This window comes from Mastigoproctus giganteus, chromosome 10 (genome assembly GCF_048544385.1).
Source record: "Mastigoproctus giganteus isolate SK-2022 chromosome 10, ASM4854438v1, whole genome shotgun sequence".
Lineage (NCBI taxonomy): Eukaryota > Metazoa > Arthropoda > Arachnida > Uropygi > Thelyphonidae > Mastigoproctus > Mastigoproctus giganteus.
Window position 1 is genome coordinate 68169186 of NC_143584.1, and position 21102 is coordinate 68190287.

Sequence of the window (21102 nt, forward strand, 5' to 3'; positions counted from 1 at the left end):
TCTTCCTCTAGCTCAGAAAAATCACCTGAGAGGGCATAAATTCAAATTGAGGAAAGACAGATGTAGGATAGATGTGCGGAAATTTGCCTTTAGCCAGCGGGTGGTTGGTGGGTGGAACAGACTTCCATCCCTTGTCGTGGAAGTTGATAGCCTGAATAAGTTTAAGGCTCAGCTGGACAGGTATTTCGAACGAACAGAGGGGTGAAGTGGAAGTGGTTATTTTTATTTATTTATGTTACTTTTTTTTTTTTTTTTTGGCTGATGCTGCATAAGCTTGCTTTCTTGCATCAAATGCCTCTACTAATGCTAATGCTAATGTTCACTGTTGTCAAGAATTCCAGAACAAGAGACCACATATTCAGATTACAGGGCAAGAGGTTTAGATAGATTGTAGGAAGTTTTCTTATAGCCTTATATATTTTCTTATAGTTGTTGACCGCTGGAACAAGTTGCCTTTAGTTTGAAGAAGAAATTCAAAGGTTAATTGAATAGTTATCTACATGGGGAGGGAAGTTCATAATTTGTAATTTCTAATCTTTTTTTTTTTTTTGGCCAGTGTAGCAAAAGCCATGGCTTTCTTGCACTCTGTCTATAGTAATATTAATTTATGCATATACAACTAACTGTGGGTGACATAGTTGTGTGATTTTTCAAAATCGTACAGCTATTCAGGTGACTTCAGTTTGTCAAGCCAATTCACTGTACAACAGTTCTGTGCATGATAATTTGGTGAATGACAGTTTTGTGTATGTGACAATTTGGTGATTGACATTTTGCTGTATGTGAAAATTTGGTGAAAGCCAACTGGCTACAATGATTCGGTGAGTTCTTTGGAAGAATTTGTTATATGGCAAAGCAAGTAAAAAAATGTAAACTTTTAACATGCCATTGTATAAATGGGGAATTTAGTGATGATATTTTTCTTTATTTTATTGTTCTTGATATTTTATGTTTTTGATGGAGCAAAATATCCTGCTTCATTTTTTAATTCGCATTCCTCTTTTTTTTTTTTTTTTTTTTTTTAGGAGATTCTGTTAAAAAAGTGACACAAACATGTTAGAGATTGGGATAAAGGTGAACCTTGTTCTCACTTTACTTTCACTTCTGTACGTTTCATTTTTTAGTAAATATACATTTGTGGAGTGAAGTTGTTCCAGAGACTAAAAATAGTTCGTTGATGGATGCCATTTGCATAATGCTCATCTTCTGAAATTCGGTTTGAAACCCACGTTACGGTTTTTATTGGTGCCTCCGTAGCCAGGTGGGCAGGAGCAGCAGTGCGTAGCGCACGCTTCTTGATTAGACCGGGGTTTGAGCCCATGCCCACCAAATACGGAGGATGCGGAAAGGTCAGAGAATGACCACTGCATATACCCGGAGCAATATGGCCTTAGTTGCTAATGCTCCTAAAAAAAAAAAAAAAAAAACAAATAACAATAACGGTTTTTATTCAAAGAAGTTAGTACCATAGCTGGCTGGGTTAAGGGTATGTAGGTAAGCTTCCGTGGTGCTTGTTTAGGGATTGGAATTGAAGTCTGTGTCCCTATGTTAAAAACAAAAATTAATAAATCTTATCTGGAATAAAGGTATTAAAATATAGAGTCATGCTGAAATAGGCACATATTAACTTTTCAACATGCCTATGAGAAGGATTGGTGTGAGTCTTTTTATACAAAATAAATGGACAAAAATTATATTACTTTCTTTTTTCTAAATTTCTGCATTCCTTCTTTCTAAGTCACCAAAATTTTTCTTGTTACCTAATAAACCATTCATATATTTTTATTAATTTCTGATTTTCAAAAACATGCATAATACACTGAATTGTTGCACATACACAAATTGTTGTAGCCACCAGTTGTCTTTCACAAAATTGCCATACACCAAATTATTACATATGGAAAAATGTCATTCACCAAATTGTGTCATGCACCAAATTGTTACATATGGCAAAGTGTCATTCACCAAATTGTGTCATGAACTGAATTGTTGCATACAGCAAATTGCCATGCACCGACTGTCATACAACAAATTGTCTCGCGATGAATTGACATGGACCCCAACTATTCATTTCTCCAATGTCAACTCCACCCCAGTCTTAAAAATTTGCCTAAAATTAGTTATTTGTATTAACTTGCTGGGTTAACTATTCTTGTGCAGACTGGAGAGTCCAAGTTCTTGCCGTCTAATAGTATTTTTGGTATCTCATTTGCTTTACTGATTTATAGAAAAAAGAAAAAAAATCCTCAAATTGATTGTAAAGTGAAGCAATAATAATATCTAATATACAAACAGGATGCATAACGAGTGTACAGGGTGGCCATAATTAAAGTATCCTTATTCAGAGCTCTCTGTAGCTCTAAGTAATAAGCAGAGTGCCACCAAAATTAGTAAGTAAACTATTCAAGGCATGGGGAGAAGGATCCCAAGAAAAAAAATTAGTTCCAAAATCTGCCGATAGGGGATAATATGGTGCTGTACAAGAGGAAAGACACGATAAAGTACCAACAAATAAATAACTAAGACAAACCTTAATGAAATTACAAATTTTTATTTGTGCTCTGTGCAAAAAACAAACTGAATTGCACTTAAGTTTTAAATCCAAACTAAAAAATAAGACACCTAAGAGAGCAGAAAAGTTACATAAATCTGAGTTAATTTAATTTTCCCAACAGCAGAGAGCTATAAAGGCACAACACGAACATCGCAAGCGTATTCTGTAAGTTGACTTTTAACAATACGTCTCACTCTGCCTGATCGTGCTTTAATTGCGAAGTTCTTCTACATTAATGAATGCAATGCAGCAGCTGCTCTGCGTGAATTTAGATGCTGTAAGAACTTACGTCAAAGTCTTTTATCAGCTGCGGCAGTTAGAAGGATGATTAACAAATTTGAGGAAACTGGGTCCTTTGTTAAGCTTGGAAGAGGAATGAAGCCTGTTTCACCTCAGGTAGCAGAGGAAGTTGCAGTGGCTATCGTTGACCGATCCATGGATACAGCTTTTGAAACTAGTAGCAGTGCATGGGGAGTAGTGAGGCAATTGGATGTCTCATATTCCAATGTGTGGAAAATTCTTCAGAAACTAATCCAATATTATCCATACAAGATCAGTCGCCAGCAGCAGCTGCAAAGAGATGATCCTGAAAAACAAATGGTATTTGCTCTAACGTTTTTGGCCAGAATAGAAGTGGATGATGCCTGGCCATGAAGCATTCTTTGGGGAGATGTGGATCATTTTTATCTCTATGGGACTATACTCAAAACTGCTGAATATGGGCTTCGGAAGCACCACATGTTATTCGGCAAATCCCATTGCACTCACTGAAAATCACTGTCTGGTGTGATGTGACTTCAAACTTCATCCTAGGGCCATACTTTTTCAAGGAATCGCACCCAGCAGGAGCAGCCACCTGTTCCGTTACAGCACAAAGATATCATTACATGCTGAGCAGTTTCATTATTCCTCAACTGCAGCAAAGAGGATGCCTGGATGAAACAGTTTTTATGCAAGATGGGGCTCTTCCTCATATTGCACAACCAGTACAGCAGCTTCTCCGGCATCACTTTTCTGCAGAAAGAGTCATTAGTCGTTTGTTTCCCATTGCACGGCCACCACACCTACTCTATCATTCCCATCCCTTCTGTTCTACCTGTTTCCCTCCCCAGTCTTCAGTCTTCCCCAATCTAACTAAACTGACTGAGTACATCACCTTAACAACGCCGCCAAATTCTAATCGATGTCTAAATTCAACCGCTATCTTGAAAATCTCTTTTGGCCTTTCCAAATTCTAGTGAATAAGTTCAACCCCCCCCCCCCCCCCATTTTTAAAATTTTTTTATAAATAGGCCTTGTCACTAAAATCCTTGGAAATTAGGTGGCAGGGCTTGCCAGAGTACTTAAATAATCTACTGGGTGCCTGACCTGCCTCCTCGTGGCGAAGTGTGGGCAATGGTGGGTTCCAGTAGGGCCCAACGGCTTAATGGTCAGAGAAACAACAGAACATAACACTACACGACATTCCACTCCGTTCACACTTTTTAAATCTCTGGGCTCCATAGAGTTCTGTGTTGCAAAAACAGAGTACACAATGCGGAGATGGGGGAACCCCTGGTGCCATCAGACAATTAACACACTCGCATGGCCACCATGTTCACCTGACCTTACACCGTGTGATTTTTGGCTGTGGGGTCACCTCAAGGCCAATGTCTATCGAGGAAGTGTCCCTAAGCTGACTGTCTTAAAGGACAACATAATGAAGCATGTGCAGAACATTACTCCAGAGGTGTTGCATTCTGCAGTCGAGCACAATGTACATCAATGCAGTTTCTGGTCCAGAACAATGATAATCACATCGAAAACCAAATTCACCATCAGCAACATCATCAACCATCGAGAGTAAACTGTGAGTGAGTAGTTTGGAGCTGTGAAACAATTTCCTCTGGCAGTTTTTAGTTCAGTTTGTTTTTGTTTTTTTTTTTTTTTGTAAAGAACACAAAAATTTGTAATTTCATTAAGGTTTATCTTAGTAATTTATTTGTTGGTACTTTGTCATGTCTTTCCTCTTGTACAGTGCCTTATTATCCCCTATAGCCAGATTTTGGAACTAATTTTTTTTTTTTTTCACGGGATCCTTCTCCTCATGCCTTGAATAGTTTATTTACTAATTTTGGTGGCATTCCACTTATTACTTAGAGCTACAGAGAGCTCTGAATAGGGATACTTTAATTATGGCCACCCTGTATATGAAAAACAAGTTTACAAACATTTTCACACATCTGTGATTATTAAACTTTAGGATGGCCAGCAATTATTAAAATATCTTAAACATAAAATTAATTTTTAAACAGTTTCTGTTATAGAAAAATGAAGAGGTTTTTCTGAGTGAAGTTTCTTTAATTCTCTCTCTCTTCCTCCCTCCCACAGCATTCAAAAGATCTTTTCCCCTCAAATCTTATAGGTATATTCTTGTGATCAGCCATTTTCCAAAAACATTATCATTAATTGTGTTTTGTTGATCAGTTAAATATCAACCATAGTCATCTCAAATGTATATACTACTCTACCCTGACATAGCTGAGTGGTCAGTACCACTCAGCTATGTCAGGCCTTTGCTGGTGCCTGCTCCAGCTTAATACTCTGTTCAACATTTATGTTTAACTCATGGAAGTAACTTGAACTTTTTTATTTTTACAATGTTGTGTTTATTTCATTCCTTATAGCTTTCTCTCTATGAAATTTCTTTTAGGTGATATCAGATAACTTAGTTTGGATCTGCTGTTTTCAAAATAACTTCTTTTGATTTAAGTGCTAGGTACAATTTTCAGTACATTTTTTCATTCATTATATCCTAAATTTGGTTTTTAGTAGTCATTGAGTTTTATATTAGATTTATCATAAGTAACCATCTGGTTTTCATTATGCCTGTACTTGATGTACTGTATTTATTTTTTAAATAAACTATTTTATTACATAACTTCACATGTCAAAATTAGATGAGATTATCATAATTTGTTTTTAGTGTAACATTGTAAAGTTGTTATAAATGTTAATTCAGTTTAGATATAGTAGACATTTTATTTTTATTAACATTTATCCTAGTTAATTATTCAGATGTGTAGCTACTTTAACATTTTTTTTATTTGTATAAATGGTTGTCTGTGTATATGTGTGTGCACACACACATATATTTATTTTCTTTCAGAATGAAAAAGAAACGGAAGGAAACAAAATTAGTTATGATAAAAGGACTGCCATATAGAGTTTCAAAGACTTCATTATTGAAAGCTTCTACAGATTCATTAAATAGATTCTGCTCAGGAAAGCAGTTGCTTTCACAAAGTAAGTCTGTTGCAGGTTAATTTAAGGAGTAGTATTTAATGCACTAGAAATAAAATTTATTCATTTTTATACAGTACTGGACTCCTTATCCAGAAAGCTTGGTACCAGAGGCTTTTTGGGTCATTAGCATAAGAAATTAGAACACATGCAAAATTATTAAAAATCTTATATTAAGATTTATTTTATCTAAAATTTAAATTAGTAGTAAATTTAAGTCAGTAAATACAAATTTTAATACCACTGTAATCAAATCAACCAACTAAACAGCAGAACATAAAAATTAAAAGTTTATTTTTAAAAATAAAAATAAATGCAGTACTTATAAAATCCTAAATATTAAGTGTAGATAAGTGTTGAAAAGTATATATGATAAAAGATACTAGACTTGTGGTTTGGGGATTTGAAAATTTACCCTCTCAGAAACAGATATTAATCAATTTTATTACTATCTTTATTTGTGACATATGTCAGCTTTTGCTGTCATTCCAACTGCCCTCATATTACACAGTAGCCAGTCAATGACCATCATGCCAGGAGTACTCATTGTAAAACAATTTGTGCTAAGTTTCATTTTCAGACATATGAAATGAAAATATGTTTGCTTGTGTTGACATAATTGTTCCAAGTTCTCCCATCATTTGAGGGTGGAGGAGAAAGAAATTGCTGTGTGACCCCATAGCTGTTAACAGAAATTGTTCTGCAGTAGGAGCACTTTATCTCTGGCTCATCTTTGTTTATTGTGGGGAGATGGGGGGATAGCAGTGACCAAAAGACACATTGAACTCTTTTATGAAGGGTAATATTCTTATATTTATTTGTGTTTGCTATATAAACAAAACGTGTCCCTTTTCGATCTCTGTTTTATATCATAACATAACAAAGCTTTTATAGAATAAAATTGCTCAACATTCAATATTGCAGTTCTTTTCAGAAAGACAAATTTTTATAATCTTCTTTCAGTAAACAAATTGTATGATATATTAATGTTAAGGAGAGTTAGATGGTAGTGCCTTCTGAAATCAAAAGAACAGTTGCAACAAAGTTTGAATTAACTTTAAAATGCAATGTTTTAACCTAAAAGAAAGAACCAACATTCCCATTACATTATAGAAACAAGCTTTTGTTTTTGTCCAATAAGTACCCTTTTGTTATGCAATAAATATATTCCAGGGCACACTTTCATTATGCATTTAGTAGTTTTTGCCATTCCACTTGTGATTTCATAGCTTTAAAAAGGATGTTGTGCTGTTGTTTGCAAAAATTTATAACTGAATATGTTATAACTGGTAGCACATTTTGATTCCCCTCCCCACCCTCCAGAGTAAAAATGTTTACTTTGAGTTTCCTGTGTTCAATTACCATGTCAGTGATGCACTGTTTATTATTATTATTACTTCTCTAACTCAGGCAAGACAGGCAAAAACTAAACATCGAAAGTAATTACTTTGGGGCAAGTCTTGTTATTTTTAAAAATTTAATTGTCTAATTGAGAGAATGTACAAAGGAATACAGTAGCTCAGTGGACTACGTTTGAAACCTCTGCATTAGCTGGAATTTGTTGGTATCCACTATGAAATTTGAGTTTGCCATGAACTGTTTTTTTTTTTTTTTTTTTTTTATTCCCCTTCTCTTTTCCTACTTGGGGATATGATTGTACTGGCATTATATACAAAACTGCAGCATAACAAGCTGCGGTATATCATGGTAGCACTGTCTGTAATAGGGATGTTATTTGTCATAAGATTTGTCTCATTTTCTGGTTATCAGAAAATAATTCATTAAGAATAAAATTACTAATCCAATAAATTCTGCTATTTTTGTTTGCTTGTTTTCTTTGTGCTCTCCATTTAATTTTGTTTTATTTTATTTATTATTATTATTTTTTTATATATATATATATTTTTTTTTTCATAGTTGTGTATCCTCTTGGGTCATTGGTCAAAATTTGTCACCATGATGATGCAGTGTCAGTCATGGGAAAGCACAGCTGACTTTTTGTACATAAAACAGCCCTGATTGAAATTAATTAAAAGTCATGTATCAGTTTGGAAATTTTTTAAATTCTTGAAGGGGCTAATATAAAGTATAGAGAAACAAAAGTTGCAAGCTTCCTTTTTATACCATTGGTTGAATTTTTACCATCAGATTGTTCTGATGATAAATACGTCATTTTTTCAAATTACGTCATTTTTCAATATTGGGTTGCAAAAATTTCCACGAAACGTGGCCATAATGTGTGTGGAAGGTGAACCATTTATGACTGAAGGAACCTTCACCATAATCCAGCAGTATGCTGCTAGAAATCATTCGGGTAAGGTCACACCCCGACCTTATGATTTGCCATCCTGTTCGTTCCATTTATTTGCCATCCTGTTCATTCTGCTGCCCCGATGGGGTGGGAGAACGAACACTCTTGTTACATAAAAGGATGCCAAATAAAAGTCAGTAATGGGACTGTCCTAGCAGCCCATCTGCGCTGTTCAAAATGAACTTTGTCTGATTAACATAATTATTCTCATGTCTTTTTTTGTGCTCTGCTCTGCTGCCTTGTGTGGTACTACACAGTTGGTATGCTATTCTGGGATTACTGCTACCCATATGCAGTACCTTGCATTTCTCAGTTTTAAACTTCTCTTACCGCTTTACTTCTCAGCCCACATGTATAATTTTTATAGATCTTGTTGCAATACCATACCCCGATTATTATCATTTAACTGTCCTACAAACTTTTTTATCACCTGCAAACAGATGCCTGATATGCCTTTATCACTATCATTAATATATATTAAAAATGATGGACACTGAACCGTGGGGGAGGGGGACCCAGGGTTCAGTGCTACCAGCCCCCAGTACATTGTTCTTCTTGGATTAATAACATTAGTCCAAGAAGAGCACTGGCTCTTGATAATTACTCTGTCTTCTCCTATTCAGCATCCCTTTATTCATAGCAGTAATGTGCTCCTGATGCTGAATTGCTCCAATTTGTACCATATTTTACGTAGAACAGCATCAAAATCTAAGTATATATTGTCAAAATTATTTTTTGCATCTAGTTCCTTTGTTAGCATGTTATAGTATCCAGTCAGATTGGTTGGACAAGGTTGCCTCTTAACAAAAGCCATGTTTTTACTATCATATAACTGCATTCCTGTCTAGATGGTCCTGCATTACTTCTTTAACCAGTGGCTCCATTATTTTCCCTTGAACCAAAGCTTACGGGTCTGTAATTATTCACTTCACCCTTTGATCCTTCTCGCTTAGGGAATTGGGGATACATTCATATGTCTCCAGTTTTTGTGGACCTCCCCTGAATCCAAGGACACTCATAATTATAGCTAAGGGTATGCTTACCTCTTTTGCTGCCTCTCTTAATATAATCGGGTGGAGCCCATCTGTCCCAGGTATCTTGTTTTCCTTTAGCTTCAGAAATTTCTCTTCCACTTTTCTCTCAATTAAACACAAAAATCATTTAGCTCCCTGTCAGAATTTGATATACCTTTGGTATACCCATCTTTAAAAAAATTCTATCTATTCAGGTTGTCAACCACCTGAGCAGCATCATCAACAGCTATACCATTCATCTCTAGAGGACCAATGTGATTCTTCCCTTTACTAGTGTTAACATAAGTAAATAAGGCTTTGCTGCTTTTAAATTGAAAAGGATGGCTGCAGATTAGATGTGTGAAAATTTGCTTTCAGCATAGAGTAATCAACTGGTATTGTGTAAGTGAATAGTTTTTATAAACTTATGGTAGGATTAGACAAACTATTTGAGCAAATGGACAAATGACTGTTTTGACTGACACAAGGTTGCTTGCTTGCTTAAATCATTTGCCACTACTAATATTAAGAGTTATTTGATATGAAATATCTTTTATTTCAGCTCACATGGACTAATGTTTACTAATCCATTATAACACTCACCCTCTCTCTCTCTCTCTCTCTCTCTCTCTCTCTCTCTCTCTCTCTCTCTCTCTCTCTCTCCACCTCAATTTAATCATTGGAATTGATATACCAGCTCGTACTATTTTGTAAAACTTGTTACATGCAGTGTAAGTTAGTTGGATTTTGCAGAAAGGAAAATAATTCGTACAGAAATGTACTAATTATAAAAAGTACAGATTAAAAAAACATGCTTTTTGTATATATATTTTTCATAACATTTTCACAAATTTTTATATATAACAAAGTGGTAAGTGCAGTTGCGTAATGGCAGTAAAGCAGTGAAACTTATTTCAGAAATGATAAGGACTATCTTGGTAAGGTAAATATATTTCTTTATTTAAAGCATTAGCCATGTTTTTCTCTCTCTCCAGTATAAATAAAATTTTTCAAGAGAAAGAAAACAAATGTTCTAAGAAATTTATAGCAAATAAATCCTTATTGGAATATAAGGTAAAGGTAAATTGCAGCCATTATCAACCCACTGCAGGATGGAAGCCTCCTCAACAATTCATGCTGAGGGAAATGGACCATAATCTGCCACGCTGGTCCAGTGCGGGTTGGCAGATCGATCGTATTCAGCAGTCAGGGTCTTGAACCCCGGTCTAATCAAAGAGCGTGTGCTACTGCACTCCCGCTCCTGACCACTCGCCTACGGAGGCCTGGAATATAAGGACAACATTCCAAAATGTGTAAAAGAGATTAAAGAAAAATTTTTAGGAGATTTTGGGAATGTTAAGGAAAAACATTTCAGTGTTTAGCAAAAAAAATTCAGAAAAAATCAAAAAATAAATCATAGATAAAATTAGTCTTCGGAAATGAGAGTTTCAGGAAAACTAAATGGAACCTAAGAGATGGAAGCAATGGTAAGACTGTATTACAAATGAGGAAATATGAAAAAAAAAAAAAAAAAAAAACACTTGGTAACAAATATCCTAACGAATTTAAGTGGTATGGGTGGTATATTGGAAGGATGGAAGAAGGAAGATTGGTTGCAGATATTTGAAGCCAAAATGAATGGTAATAGGCTGATAGGCGTACTAAGAAGAAGCTGGATTGATGGTGTCAAAAAAGCATTAGAAGAAAGTGGGCTTACTCTGGTTAGGACTAATGATGTAACAGAAAATAGTGAATAGATGCTCAAGAGGACCGAATTGCTGTAGTGACTTACACTCACTGGGTTTAATAGATTTATATGATGATAATGAAATATTATATGAAGGCTTATAGCTAGCCTAGTGCTTATTCTTTCCATGAGGATTTTTGTAATGGATAATTATAGTTTACAAGAGAAGTTGTGGAAGTTTTGGTCTGTTGTTATATCTGTTACTTTTGTTATAGCGTGCTGGTTCATATGTACTGGATGTACACGATATAAATGTTGAAGGGTATTGCTTAACTTACAGGTGTAAAATGCCTTGTAATTAAAGAGTTGTCTGCATTAAATATAATGATGAATTTGTTTAACTGCCCAAATGAGCTTGGTATTAATATTGGCAAATTTATGCAAGGAAGCAAGCTTATTATAGTATTTAAGAAGAAAAAAAATTGGTTTATTTTGGTTAATTTCAGCAATCTATTTTTTGGATGCAGGAAAATTCCCATAGATCCATTCTGCCTATATCCTTTTTCAATTTGAATTTATATGTTTGTTGTCTGAGAAAGAATAAAGATACCATCAGTATTTAGTTACATCAACTAGAATTTAGTTGTGCGAGCTAAATTTTAAATTTTGAGATTTTGAAAGTCATATATTACACTATGGATTTATACATGCCTTTCTCACTGACAAAAGGTTAAGGACAAACAAAAACATATGTTCCTTCTGTGCCAGTTGTCTTCTAAAGTCCTACTATTGGGAAATGCTTTCATTCTGTATGCTATCTAAATTGGAATAAAATTTCAATTCCAGCTGCGGACATGTACAGCAAAAGTCAGTCTAATATCAGTGGTAGGAAAAATCATGGCAGCAGTGATTAAAAATGCAATACAGGGACATCTAGAAGAAATTATATTTTCAAGGATGTACGGCATAGTTTTATAAAGAAAAATCGTTTAACTAACCTGGTTAGCTATTTTATAATAACTCATAGATAGTATTGGTAACTGCCAAAAGATGTAAGGCAGCTAGACTTTTGATACATAAGTTTTTGTTTGTTCTTTTTACCATCTATAGACATGGGATATCGATATGAATCATTCTCACTCCCCTTGTTATGGATACTTCAGCCAGTATCACTAAAGAGTATTTTCTTCATCAGATGAAAAATCATCTGATGAAGAAAATCAGATGAAAGCAGGTCCAAAGAAAATACTGAACTACCTGCCCCTTAAATTTCACCAGATTGTTAACTCCCAATCACTTAAGAAAGCAGATTATTCCAGTGATCAACAGCACACATGACCAAAAGTAAAGTTCCTGACATCCAATCTACTAGTTTTTCCCAGTTGTTTAAATTTGGGCCTTCTGGTTTTTTTTTCACCCTTTTCAATATGAAAATTTTGCCACCATTCAGATGATGACAACATTTCAAGTCTCCTCCACTCCAACCCCCACCTAAGATGTCATCCCCCCTACTTTACTTGCCGCTTGGATATCCTAATCATAAAGAGGGTTGTGCATGCGATCAAGGGACGTATAGGTCCTGGAATGATGCTCTTTATAAAGATAATTATCACAGAATAACAGTGATTTAAATTATAATTCTCTTAATGGAAATAAATTGCAATGGTGTAATGACTCATTTAAAGTCATGATTAGGTAAATTCTTGAGGTTATATAGAATGATGTATTCTCTTTTATAAATAATAATAATAATAATAACTAGGGGGCTTTGCCCCCTGCTTGCTTTGCTCGCCCATCTCCCCGCACACTTTTCTACAAAATGTAGAGGTATACGGAGTAAGTGAAATCTTTTCTACATAAAAGAAACACCTGTCGAAATGCACTGGTCAGTATCTAATCAGGAAATGACCTACGTAATTATTTACCTGTGCATTTGTAGTGTGTGGCATTCTCAGGGTCGAATAAATATCACGGTAAAATTCCAGAACAGTGTACACCCTCCAACATGGCAAGCAAAACAGTGGGAAAGCAGTGATTGACAAATTGTGACTCCCATATGTCGACAAACGGACACGAACAAAGCAGTGATTGGCAGATGCCATTGCTTTCCCCGCCCACTGTCCTCCTAGGGGGTGTTTTTCCCCGCATTTGCTGCTGTTTTTAAATCGGGATTTCGTTTTCCCGTTTTAAAACAGCGGGATGGAGGGATAAACACCCTACCTAAGTTAAACTCCCCTCCTCGATGACACAAAACAATCAGAAAAGGGAGGTGCCTTCACCTGTCAATTATCGCCATCTTCCTCGCTTTCATCGAACTACCTGCAGGTGTATACTCTCCTGGACTTCAGCCAGTATCACTATGTAATTATTTACCTGCGTTTACATAGGTCACTTAGAAAAAGGCCTTTTGCTTCCGGTTCCATAATACATGAGGAATATTGTTGCATCCGAAAGAGTAGGACTAAAATATTTAACTGAAATATTACAAACTATACAAATATTTAAAATACGAAACCACAGTATTTACAAATATACAATACAGGTAGGTTCCGTTTTACGATGGTCCATTTTACAAATTTTCACATTAACGACTGTTTCAAAATATTACCTAAAAAATCGAAAATGACAAAAAAATCGCAAATCAGTAACACATCGCAGCAATGCCTGCGGGTCCAAACACGCACTTGGCGTTTCTTTTGTTTTTCGTGGTGCATCATGGGTGGAATGATAGCGACGCCAAGAGTTGTTTATATTCAGTGCGCCATGTTGGTTTTGTTGTGAATTTTCCCTCAATTGTTAACGGGTTACACAATGTTATTATAGTGCTATTTCTCATTAATAATAATAATAATTTTTGTGTAACCTTGAGCTCTTAGCATAAGGCAGTGTCTGTGCCAGGGGGCCCAAAAAGAGTATAAAACATTAACAATTAAGGAGAAAATGGATGTGATTCATCGCATGGAGTCTGGAGAGCGTGTTGAGTTTATGAACAATGTTGATAAAATAAAGCACACGTGCACACACAGGGAAAAAAATGGAGAAATTATTAGTGTTGTGGGTTGATGATATGAACCAAAATAACGTTCCCGTTACACAGGTGGTAATTCTGGACAAGGCGAAGTCGTTATTTGATGAAATATGTGAGGAGTCCAGTAGCACTGAAATATTTACGGCCAGCAAAGGGTGGTTTCATCGGTTTAAAAACCGTTCTAAAATTCACAGTGTGAAAGTATTTGGTGAAGTTGCTAGTGCTGATGTTGCAGTGGCAGAAGAGTATCCTTCCAAATTTAAATGCTTAATAGACGAAGGCAACTATCACCCTGATTTAGTTTTTAATGTGGATGAAATGGGACTTTATTGGAAAAAATTGCCAAGTAGGATGTACATTGCCTGTGAGGAGAGGTCTTCCCCTGGTTTCAAGGTTGCAAAAGATCGGTTGACATTGCTTCTGGGTGGCAATGCATCGGGAACATTTAAACTCAAACTGATGTTGGTGTACCATTCAGAGATGCCTTGTGTAATGAAGGGCATGGTGAAGACACGACTTCCTGTGTTTTGGCACTCTAACAAAAATGGCGTGGGTGACTCAGAAAATTTTTAGCTAATGGTACACCTTGTACTTTTGTCCAGAGGTTTCTCAGTTTTGTGCAGCAAATAACTTGTCTCCCAAAGTCATGTTGGTCATGGACAATGCCCCAGGACACCCACCCAACCTCGAAGAAATCCACAATGACCATTTGGAAGTTGAAGTTGTGTATTTGCCTCCTAATACAACTTCACTTTTGTAACCGATAGACCAGGGTGTAATTGCGACCTTTAAGGCGTATTATTTGCGTACGATTTTCAAAGGGATTGTTGAGGCTGTGCAGTCTGATATCGCTGTGAGGGACTACTGGAAGTCGTATAACATCCTGAATGCCATCACAAACATTGATTCTGCCTGGAAGGAAGTGTCACAGTCCTACATGAATGACATCTGGGGTAAATTGTGGCCTGAAGCAGTGATTGATTTTGTAAGGATTGAGCCAGTTTCGGGAGTAGTTAAAGATGTCTCTCACATGGCTAAGGGTGTTTAGCATTGACAACTTTGATCCAGATGTTGACCAGTTGCTGAAGAGTCATGGTGAGCCATTTTCGAGGGAGGAATTGGAGGAACTCACTGTTCAACTTCAACAACATGAGGCTGACACACCAGATGGAATTGGAGCCAATCAGAACGTTAAAAACAAAACATATTGAGTGCTCCTGCCAAAATTCACAGTGCATTTGATGAACTTTGTGATAATGATCCTGATTGGGAACATAGCCATGGCATCCAAAGAGGTTTCAACATGATGTTGAAGCCCCACTATAACATCTTGGAAGAAAGAAGTAGGAAGTCATGCCAGACGTCAGTACTACAGTTCTTGACAAAGAAGGAAAAGGAACCAGATGACCCTCAACCAAGAACCTCCCATTAATGTCGCCCCATTATGCCATTGTCACATAAAATATCAGTGAAGTAAATACATACTCAAGCGATGACTCCACAGGACCAAAGTAAGTTAAAATTTTATTTTATTAATTGTATTATTTATAAAGAACAGAAATATTAGTACATGCTTGGGGAAATTTTGGGAATTTTGGAACCTACCTCATTCAATTACATTATAATTTGGTTTTGTTTTATGACTTTTCATTTTACGACCCTGTTTTGCTGGAACCTAACCCTGTCATAAAACAGGTCATACCTGTATTCATTAATATACAAAAAAGTGGTTACAATGGAACATCAAATGTTAGACAGAGAATGACATGCACAAGGTTGGTGAATGTTATGGAGGCAGTTGTCAATAATTAATTGCATTTGTAGTGATGTAATTTCCCCGCCCTCTTCTTCCATTGGCTCAAATAAATATCATTAGGAGGAAAACTTTTTTAATGTATAGATAGTTAATAATAATAATAAAAATTTATATTCTTGTGTGATTTATTATTGAGCCACAGGTATATGAAAACAGTGGGACCGACTTCCTAATTGGATAGTTCAGCTTTTTGGTGTGCTGTGCTGTGCTGTGCATTCAAAACAATTATAATTGAACCTACTAAGTTATTCTTTTCACTTTTGAAACATTCCATCCAGTGTAATCAAATCATTTTGTTAATTTCAATTACTATTGGTGAAAATTGTTTTCTTAGTCATTGAATATCTCCTGAGACTAATAGGCTATATATATTTTAGTCACTTTCTCCCCTCTTATAGGAGTGTCACCAAAATCAGTACATAGGTTAATGTGTAGTTATGTTCAAAAGCATGCTTTCACAAAATCTGCTTCTCCTTCTAAGACATTTGCAAAGTAAGTTGTGCAATTTGTCCATAATAATTTAGATTTTTAGAGAGTAATAATTTAATAAATGAATAAATATATTTCTTAAAATTCACAAGTATCATATTGCATATTGGTTAATACTTGCTCTGTAATGTGAGTAAAATATCACTTTTATTCATGTTAATTTTATAACTCATGTTTATTAATCTAAATTATCAGTTCACTTTCAAGATTAATGTTACTTAGTTTTCTAACAATTTTTAACTGCAGCAGACTCTTGATTTACTGGGATCGGATTAACTGAGACACTTAAAGACTCCAAATAAAATAAAAAATAAAAAAAATCAACCAGAAATCATAAAATTCAAGTAATAACCAGAATGGGTATAAACATGTTTTGCAAGTCATAAATAATCAACAAGAAGCAGCATTATAAGTCTTCATTGGGAGATTAGTGTGCCTATCTTGTAACCCCCCCCCTCCCACTGTCTTCACACTCACAACCCAAAAAAAGTGACCAAATGTTTAGTTTGTTTTAGTGCAGTGTGCCGATTTTTGTGTTCCATCGCACCGCAAAAGGACAAGTTTTGTTATGTCAGGGATATCTGATTTTTTTTTTTTTTTTTTTTTTTTTGTATAGAAATTGCAAAAATGATGAGCAAACAGAAGAGTTGTGTTTTCAATTAAACAAAAACTTGAAATTATTCAAAAGTTTGAAAAACGGTGCATCCATTAAATCTCCAAGGAACCATTATAATGTTGGTGGCCAAACCATATGCGACATTGTAAAAAATAAACGGAAGCTATTAGATTTAAAATCGACATCGTAAAATAAAGGGAAGCATCGTATTGGACATATGGGTAGTGCGTGGTAAGTTTCTCTCGTTTTTTATCTATCGCCATACTTTTTATGTAGGTTTCTGAACATTTTTTGATACAGTAAGTCCCCCAACTTATGTAGCTTCGGACTTACATTATGTTATTATAATTTTTTAATATTAGAGCTGGAAAAGGAATTAGAAAATGCGAATTGGAATATCATCATTTTGGCTGAAACAAGAAGAAGAAATGAATCACTTATAAGTTTATCAAGTGGAAATCTGCTGTACACCAATGGAAACAGTGAAAGGAGTGAATGTGGAGTTGGGTTTCTGGTCCATAAAGATTTTAAAAACAATATTTTGGAATTCAAAAGTACATCACCAAGGGTGTCAAGACTAATACTCAAGATTTCTAAGAGGTACAAGCTAAAAATTATAATGACTTATGCACCAACATCGAGCCATGATGATGAAGAGGTTGAAGAAATGTACACCGAAATTGAGAGTCTTCTAGATGAGCAGAAAACCCACTACACTATTATTATGGGGGACTTCAATGCTAAGGTTGGAAAAAGGCAAAACAGTGCAGAAAGAGGAACTGTAGGAAATTTTGGAATTGGTGAAAGACTTGTGGAATTTGCAGAATCTCAAGGACTGTCAGTAATGAACCCTTTTTTTCAAGAAAAGGGTGAACAGAAAGTGGACATGGAAGAGTCCAAATGGATTAACAACTAATGAAATCGACTTCATCCTCACTAACAGAAGATATATTGTGAATGATGTTACCGTCCTGAATAAGGTAAATGTTGGAAGTGATCACAGAATGGTAAGATGTACACTTGATATAGATGTAGGAAAGGAAAGGAAAAAACTGACTCGAGTAAATAATACAAAGGTCTTTGAGATAACAGAGGAGGAGAAAAAGCAGTATGTACTGGAACTTAAGAACAAGTTTGAGCTTCTGCAGACTGCTCAGGACCAAGATATCGACGAGGAATATTACAACTTTCTGAAAGTGATAAAGCCCAAGAAACCTATAGGGAAACAGAAATCCAAAGAAGAAAAAATTAGTCAAGAAACACTTGTCATGATGAACCGAAGACGACAAATGAAGAGCAAGAAAAACACTGACAGGGAGAAAATTGAGTATACTGAGTTACACAAAGCCATTAGAAAGAGACTCAGAGAGGACATAAGAAGATTTAACACAAGAAAAGTAGAACAAGCATTAAGGGAAAACAAAGGATTTATATCAGCCATGAGCAGTAATACAGAAAGACAAATGATACTGAAACTGAAGAATAGCGATGGTGTACTTATAAACAGCGGAGAAGGCATAATTCAAATAGAAGACTACTATAGAGAATTATACAAGGAGCGAGGGAATGATACCAGCAGTGGGGAAGATGGATTGCGATATTCTTCCTGATGAGGTAGAACAATCATTGAAGAAAATGAAGAATCGGAAAGCCCGGGAAGATGAAGTTACTGTAGAGTTGTTAAAATTGGGAGGAAGAGACATAACACAAAAATTGGCAAGGCTCTTCACAAAGTGCATTAGAAAAGGTGTGATGCCTAAGCAGTGGAATAATGCAATCATAGTTTTGCTGCATAAGAAAGGAGATAAATCAGAAATTGGAAATTATAGACCAATTAGCTTGTTATCCCATATCTACAAGTTGTTCACAAGGGTCATTACTAACAGATTAGAAAGAATACTTGATGAGAATCAACCGAAAGAGCAAGCTGGCTTTAGGACAGGATTCTCAACTATGGATCACCTTCACGTAATATCACAGCTAATGGAGAAAGCAAATGAATATAAAACACCATTATGCCTGGCATTTGTGGATTATGAAAAGGCATTTGACTCCATACAGCATAAGGCAATGTTTCGGGCACTGGAAAGACAAGGCATAGATACCCCATATATTATGATTTTGAAGAAAATATATGAGAGTGCTACCTCATTTATTAGACTAGACAAAGACAGTAGGAAATTTAAAATTGAGAAAGGAGTTCGACAAGGAGACACAATATCTCCGAAGCTGTTTACTGCTGCCCTTGAGGAAGCTTTCAGAAGATTAGACTGGTCGCAGAAAGGAGTCAATGTGAACAGAGGGTACCTAAACCATTTACGATTTGCAGATGACATTGTGGTCATAAGCCACAATCCCAAAGAATTAAAGGAAAATCTTAATCAGTTATGCACAGTTAGTAAGGATTTTGGACTAAAGATGAATGTGGCTAAAACAAAAGTAATGATGAACAAGTATGCCACGGAAAGGAAAATAATGATTGAAGGAGCAGTAATTGAAAAGGTGGAGTCATATACTTATCTGGGACAAGTTATTAGCTGTAATAATGATAAATGGCTGGAAGTCAAGAGAAGAATAAATTTTGGATGGATAGCATTCAGGAAATATAGTCACATACTGAAGAGCAATATCCCAGTTTGTCTGAAACGTAAAATAATGAATCAATGTATACTCCCCACCATGACTTAAGGAAGTGAAACTTGGACACTCACCAAAAGAATGGAAGAGAAGCTGAGAACTACACAGCGAAGAATGGAACGAATTATATTGGGAATCAGACTGTTAGATAAGAAGAGAAACACATGGATTAGGCAGCAAACTCAAGTAAAGGACATTCTTATCAAAACTAAAGAACTAAAATGGTCTTGGGCAGGACACATAGCTCGAAGACATGATGACAGATGGACTAAGAAAATAAGAGAATGGTACTCAAGAGGAGCTAGAAGAAAACCTGGAAGACAAAGGCGGAGATGGATAGATGAAATTCATGAGTTTGTGGGTAGTAAATGGATGGCCAGTGCTCAAAACAGAAGGAACTGTAAAGTTGCTGGAGGGCCTTCATCCTGCAGTGGATTGAAAATGGCTGATGATGATTATAATTTTTTTATATGACTGAAGATTTCAGTGAAGGGGACACACATTTCACCATAATAACTAAAAAACCCACAGAATTCCAGCTATTGGTATTATCACAAATGTAACAGGATCGAGTTTACTACCCGTTTATAATAGATTGCACTTACAGAAAAGCTCAATAACCGATAAAGTGCAAATTGTTTAATGGCAGTGACCTCCAGAAATGAGCTTTAGTAAAATGTGAGCTCGCGTGGGGTGATTAATACTGAGTTTTTGCCTTAACCTGTGAAGTTCTTTTCAGAAAATTTAATTTTGACTGTTATCATGGTGCTGACTAAGAGAATAAGTGTTAGCAGGTACTAGTAAATCCATCAAGAAAAGGAAAGCGGTCGAGTTGGATCAGAAAATTAGAATAATAAGGAAAATGGTCAAACATTAACAAGTATCGTGCGAAATTCAGATTTGTCAGTGGCAACGGTGAACACAACAAAGGAGAAAGACAGAATACAAGAAGTGGTGAAGTGATCGGCACCAGTGTAGTCAACTATAATAACCAGGGCTACTACATATCAGTTTTTACAGTACAATAAAATGTGTTTTTTCTTCCTTTTATGCTCTTTCCCCCCCCCCCCTCCTTATGTTGCCACTCTTGCTACTTCACACCGCTCTCCCTAGATAAAGTTTTTATAGAACTAATTAAAAATATATAACTATTTTCTTCATTCTTCTGAGGATATTATGTGGTTTTTGTAATTTTGGCATATCAGGGATATAGTAGCAATATTTTATTAGTCATTCCCTAGTTACGTAAAACTGGACTTACGTAAGAAGTCCTGGAGCGTATCTCTTACATATGTCGGAGACACTGTATTTTTAGATTATCCAGGAATTTTTTTTTGCCCTCTATCCCGGAAAATCAAGAGTCTACTGTATATATTTTCTTCTATCACTCACATACATGTGGTGCTGCTTATGAGTATTGTATTTGTTATATGCTGCTCACACTTTCAATATGTTGCGACCTGATTGTTTGATGAGAAATTCACTTAAGAAATAAAGTAATAAAGCAAAAATATAGTATTTAGGATAAAAATTAAATTCATCAATCAGATTAGTAACAACTCTAACTTATTTGCTGTTTCAATGATGCTGTATATTATAATAAACAATTATATATGGATTCACAACAAGAAAAATAAATTCAATAAGTTTAAATGTTCATTACAAGATG

General features: G+C 35.5%; 1 protein-coding gene across 1 annotated transcript in view; it reads left to right on the forward strand.

Moving 5' to 3' along the window:
• LOC150079070 (uncharacterized) overlaps window positions 1–21102 on the forward strand; it is a 162554-nt gene that overhangs the window by 63830 nt on the left and 77622 nt on the right. Inside the window, exons 3-4 of the mRNA XM_090382692.1 lie at window positions 5703–5839; window positions 16090–16183. Of these exons, the coding sequence (XP_090238818.1) occupies window positions 5703–5839; window positions 16090–16183 (231 nt within the window). The remainder of the gene's footprint in view (window positions 1–5702; window positions 5840–16089; window positions 16184–21102) is intronic.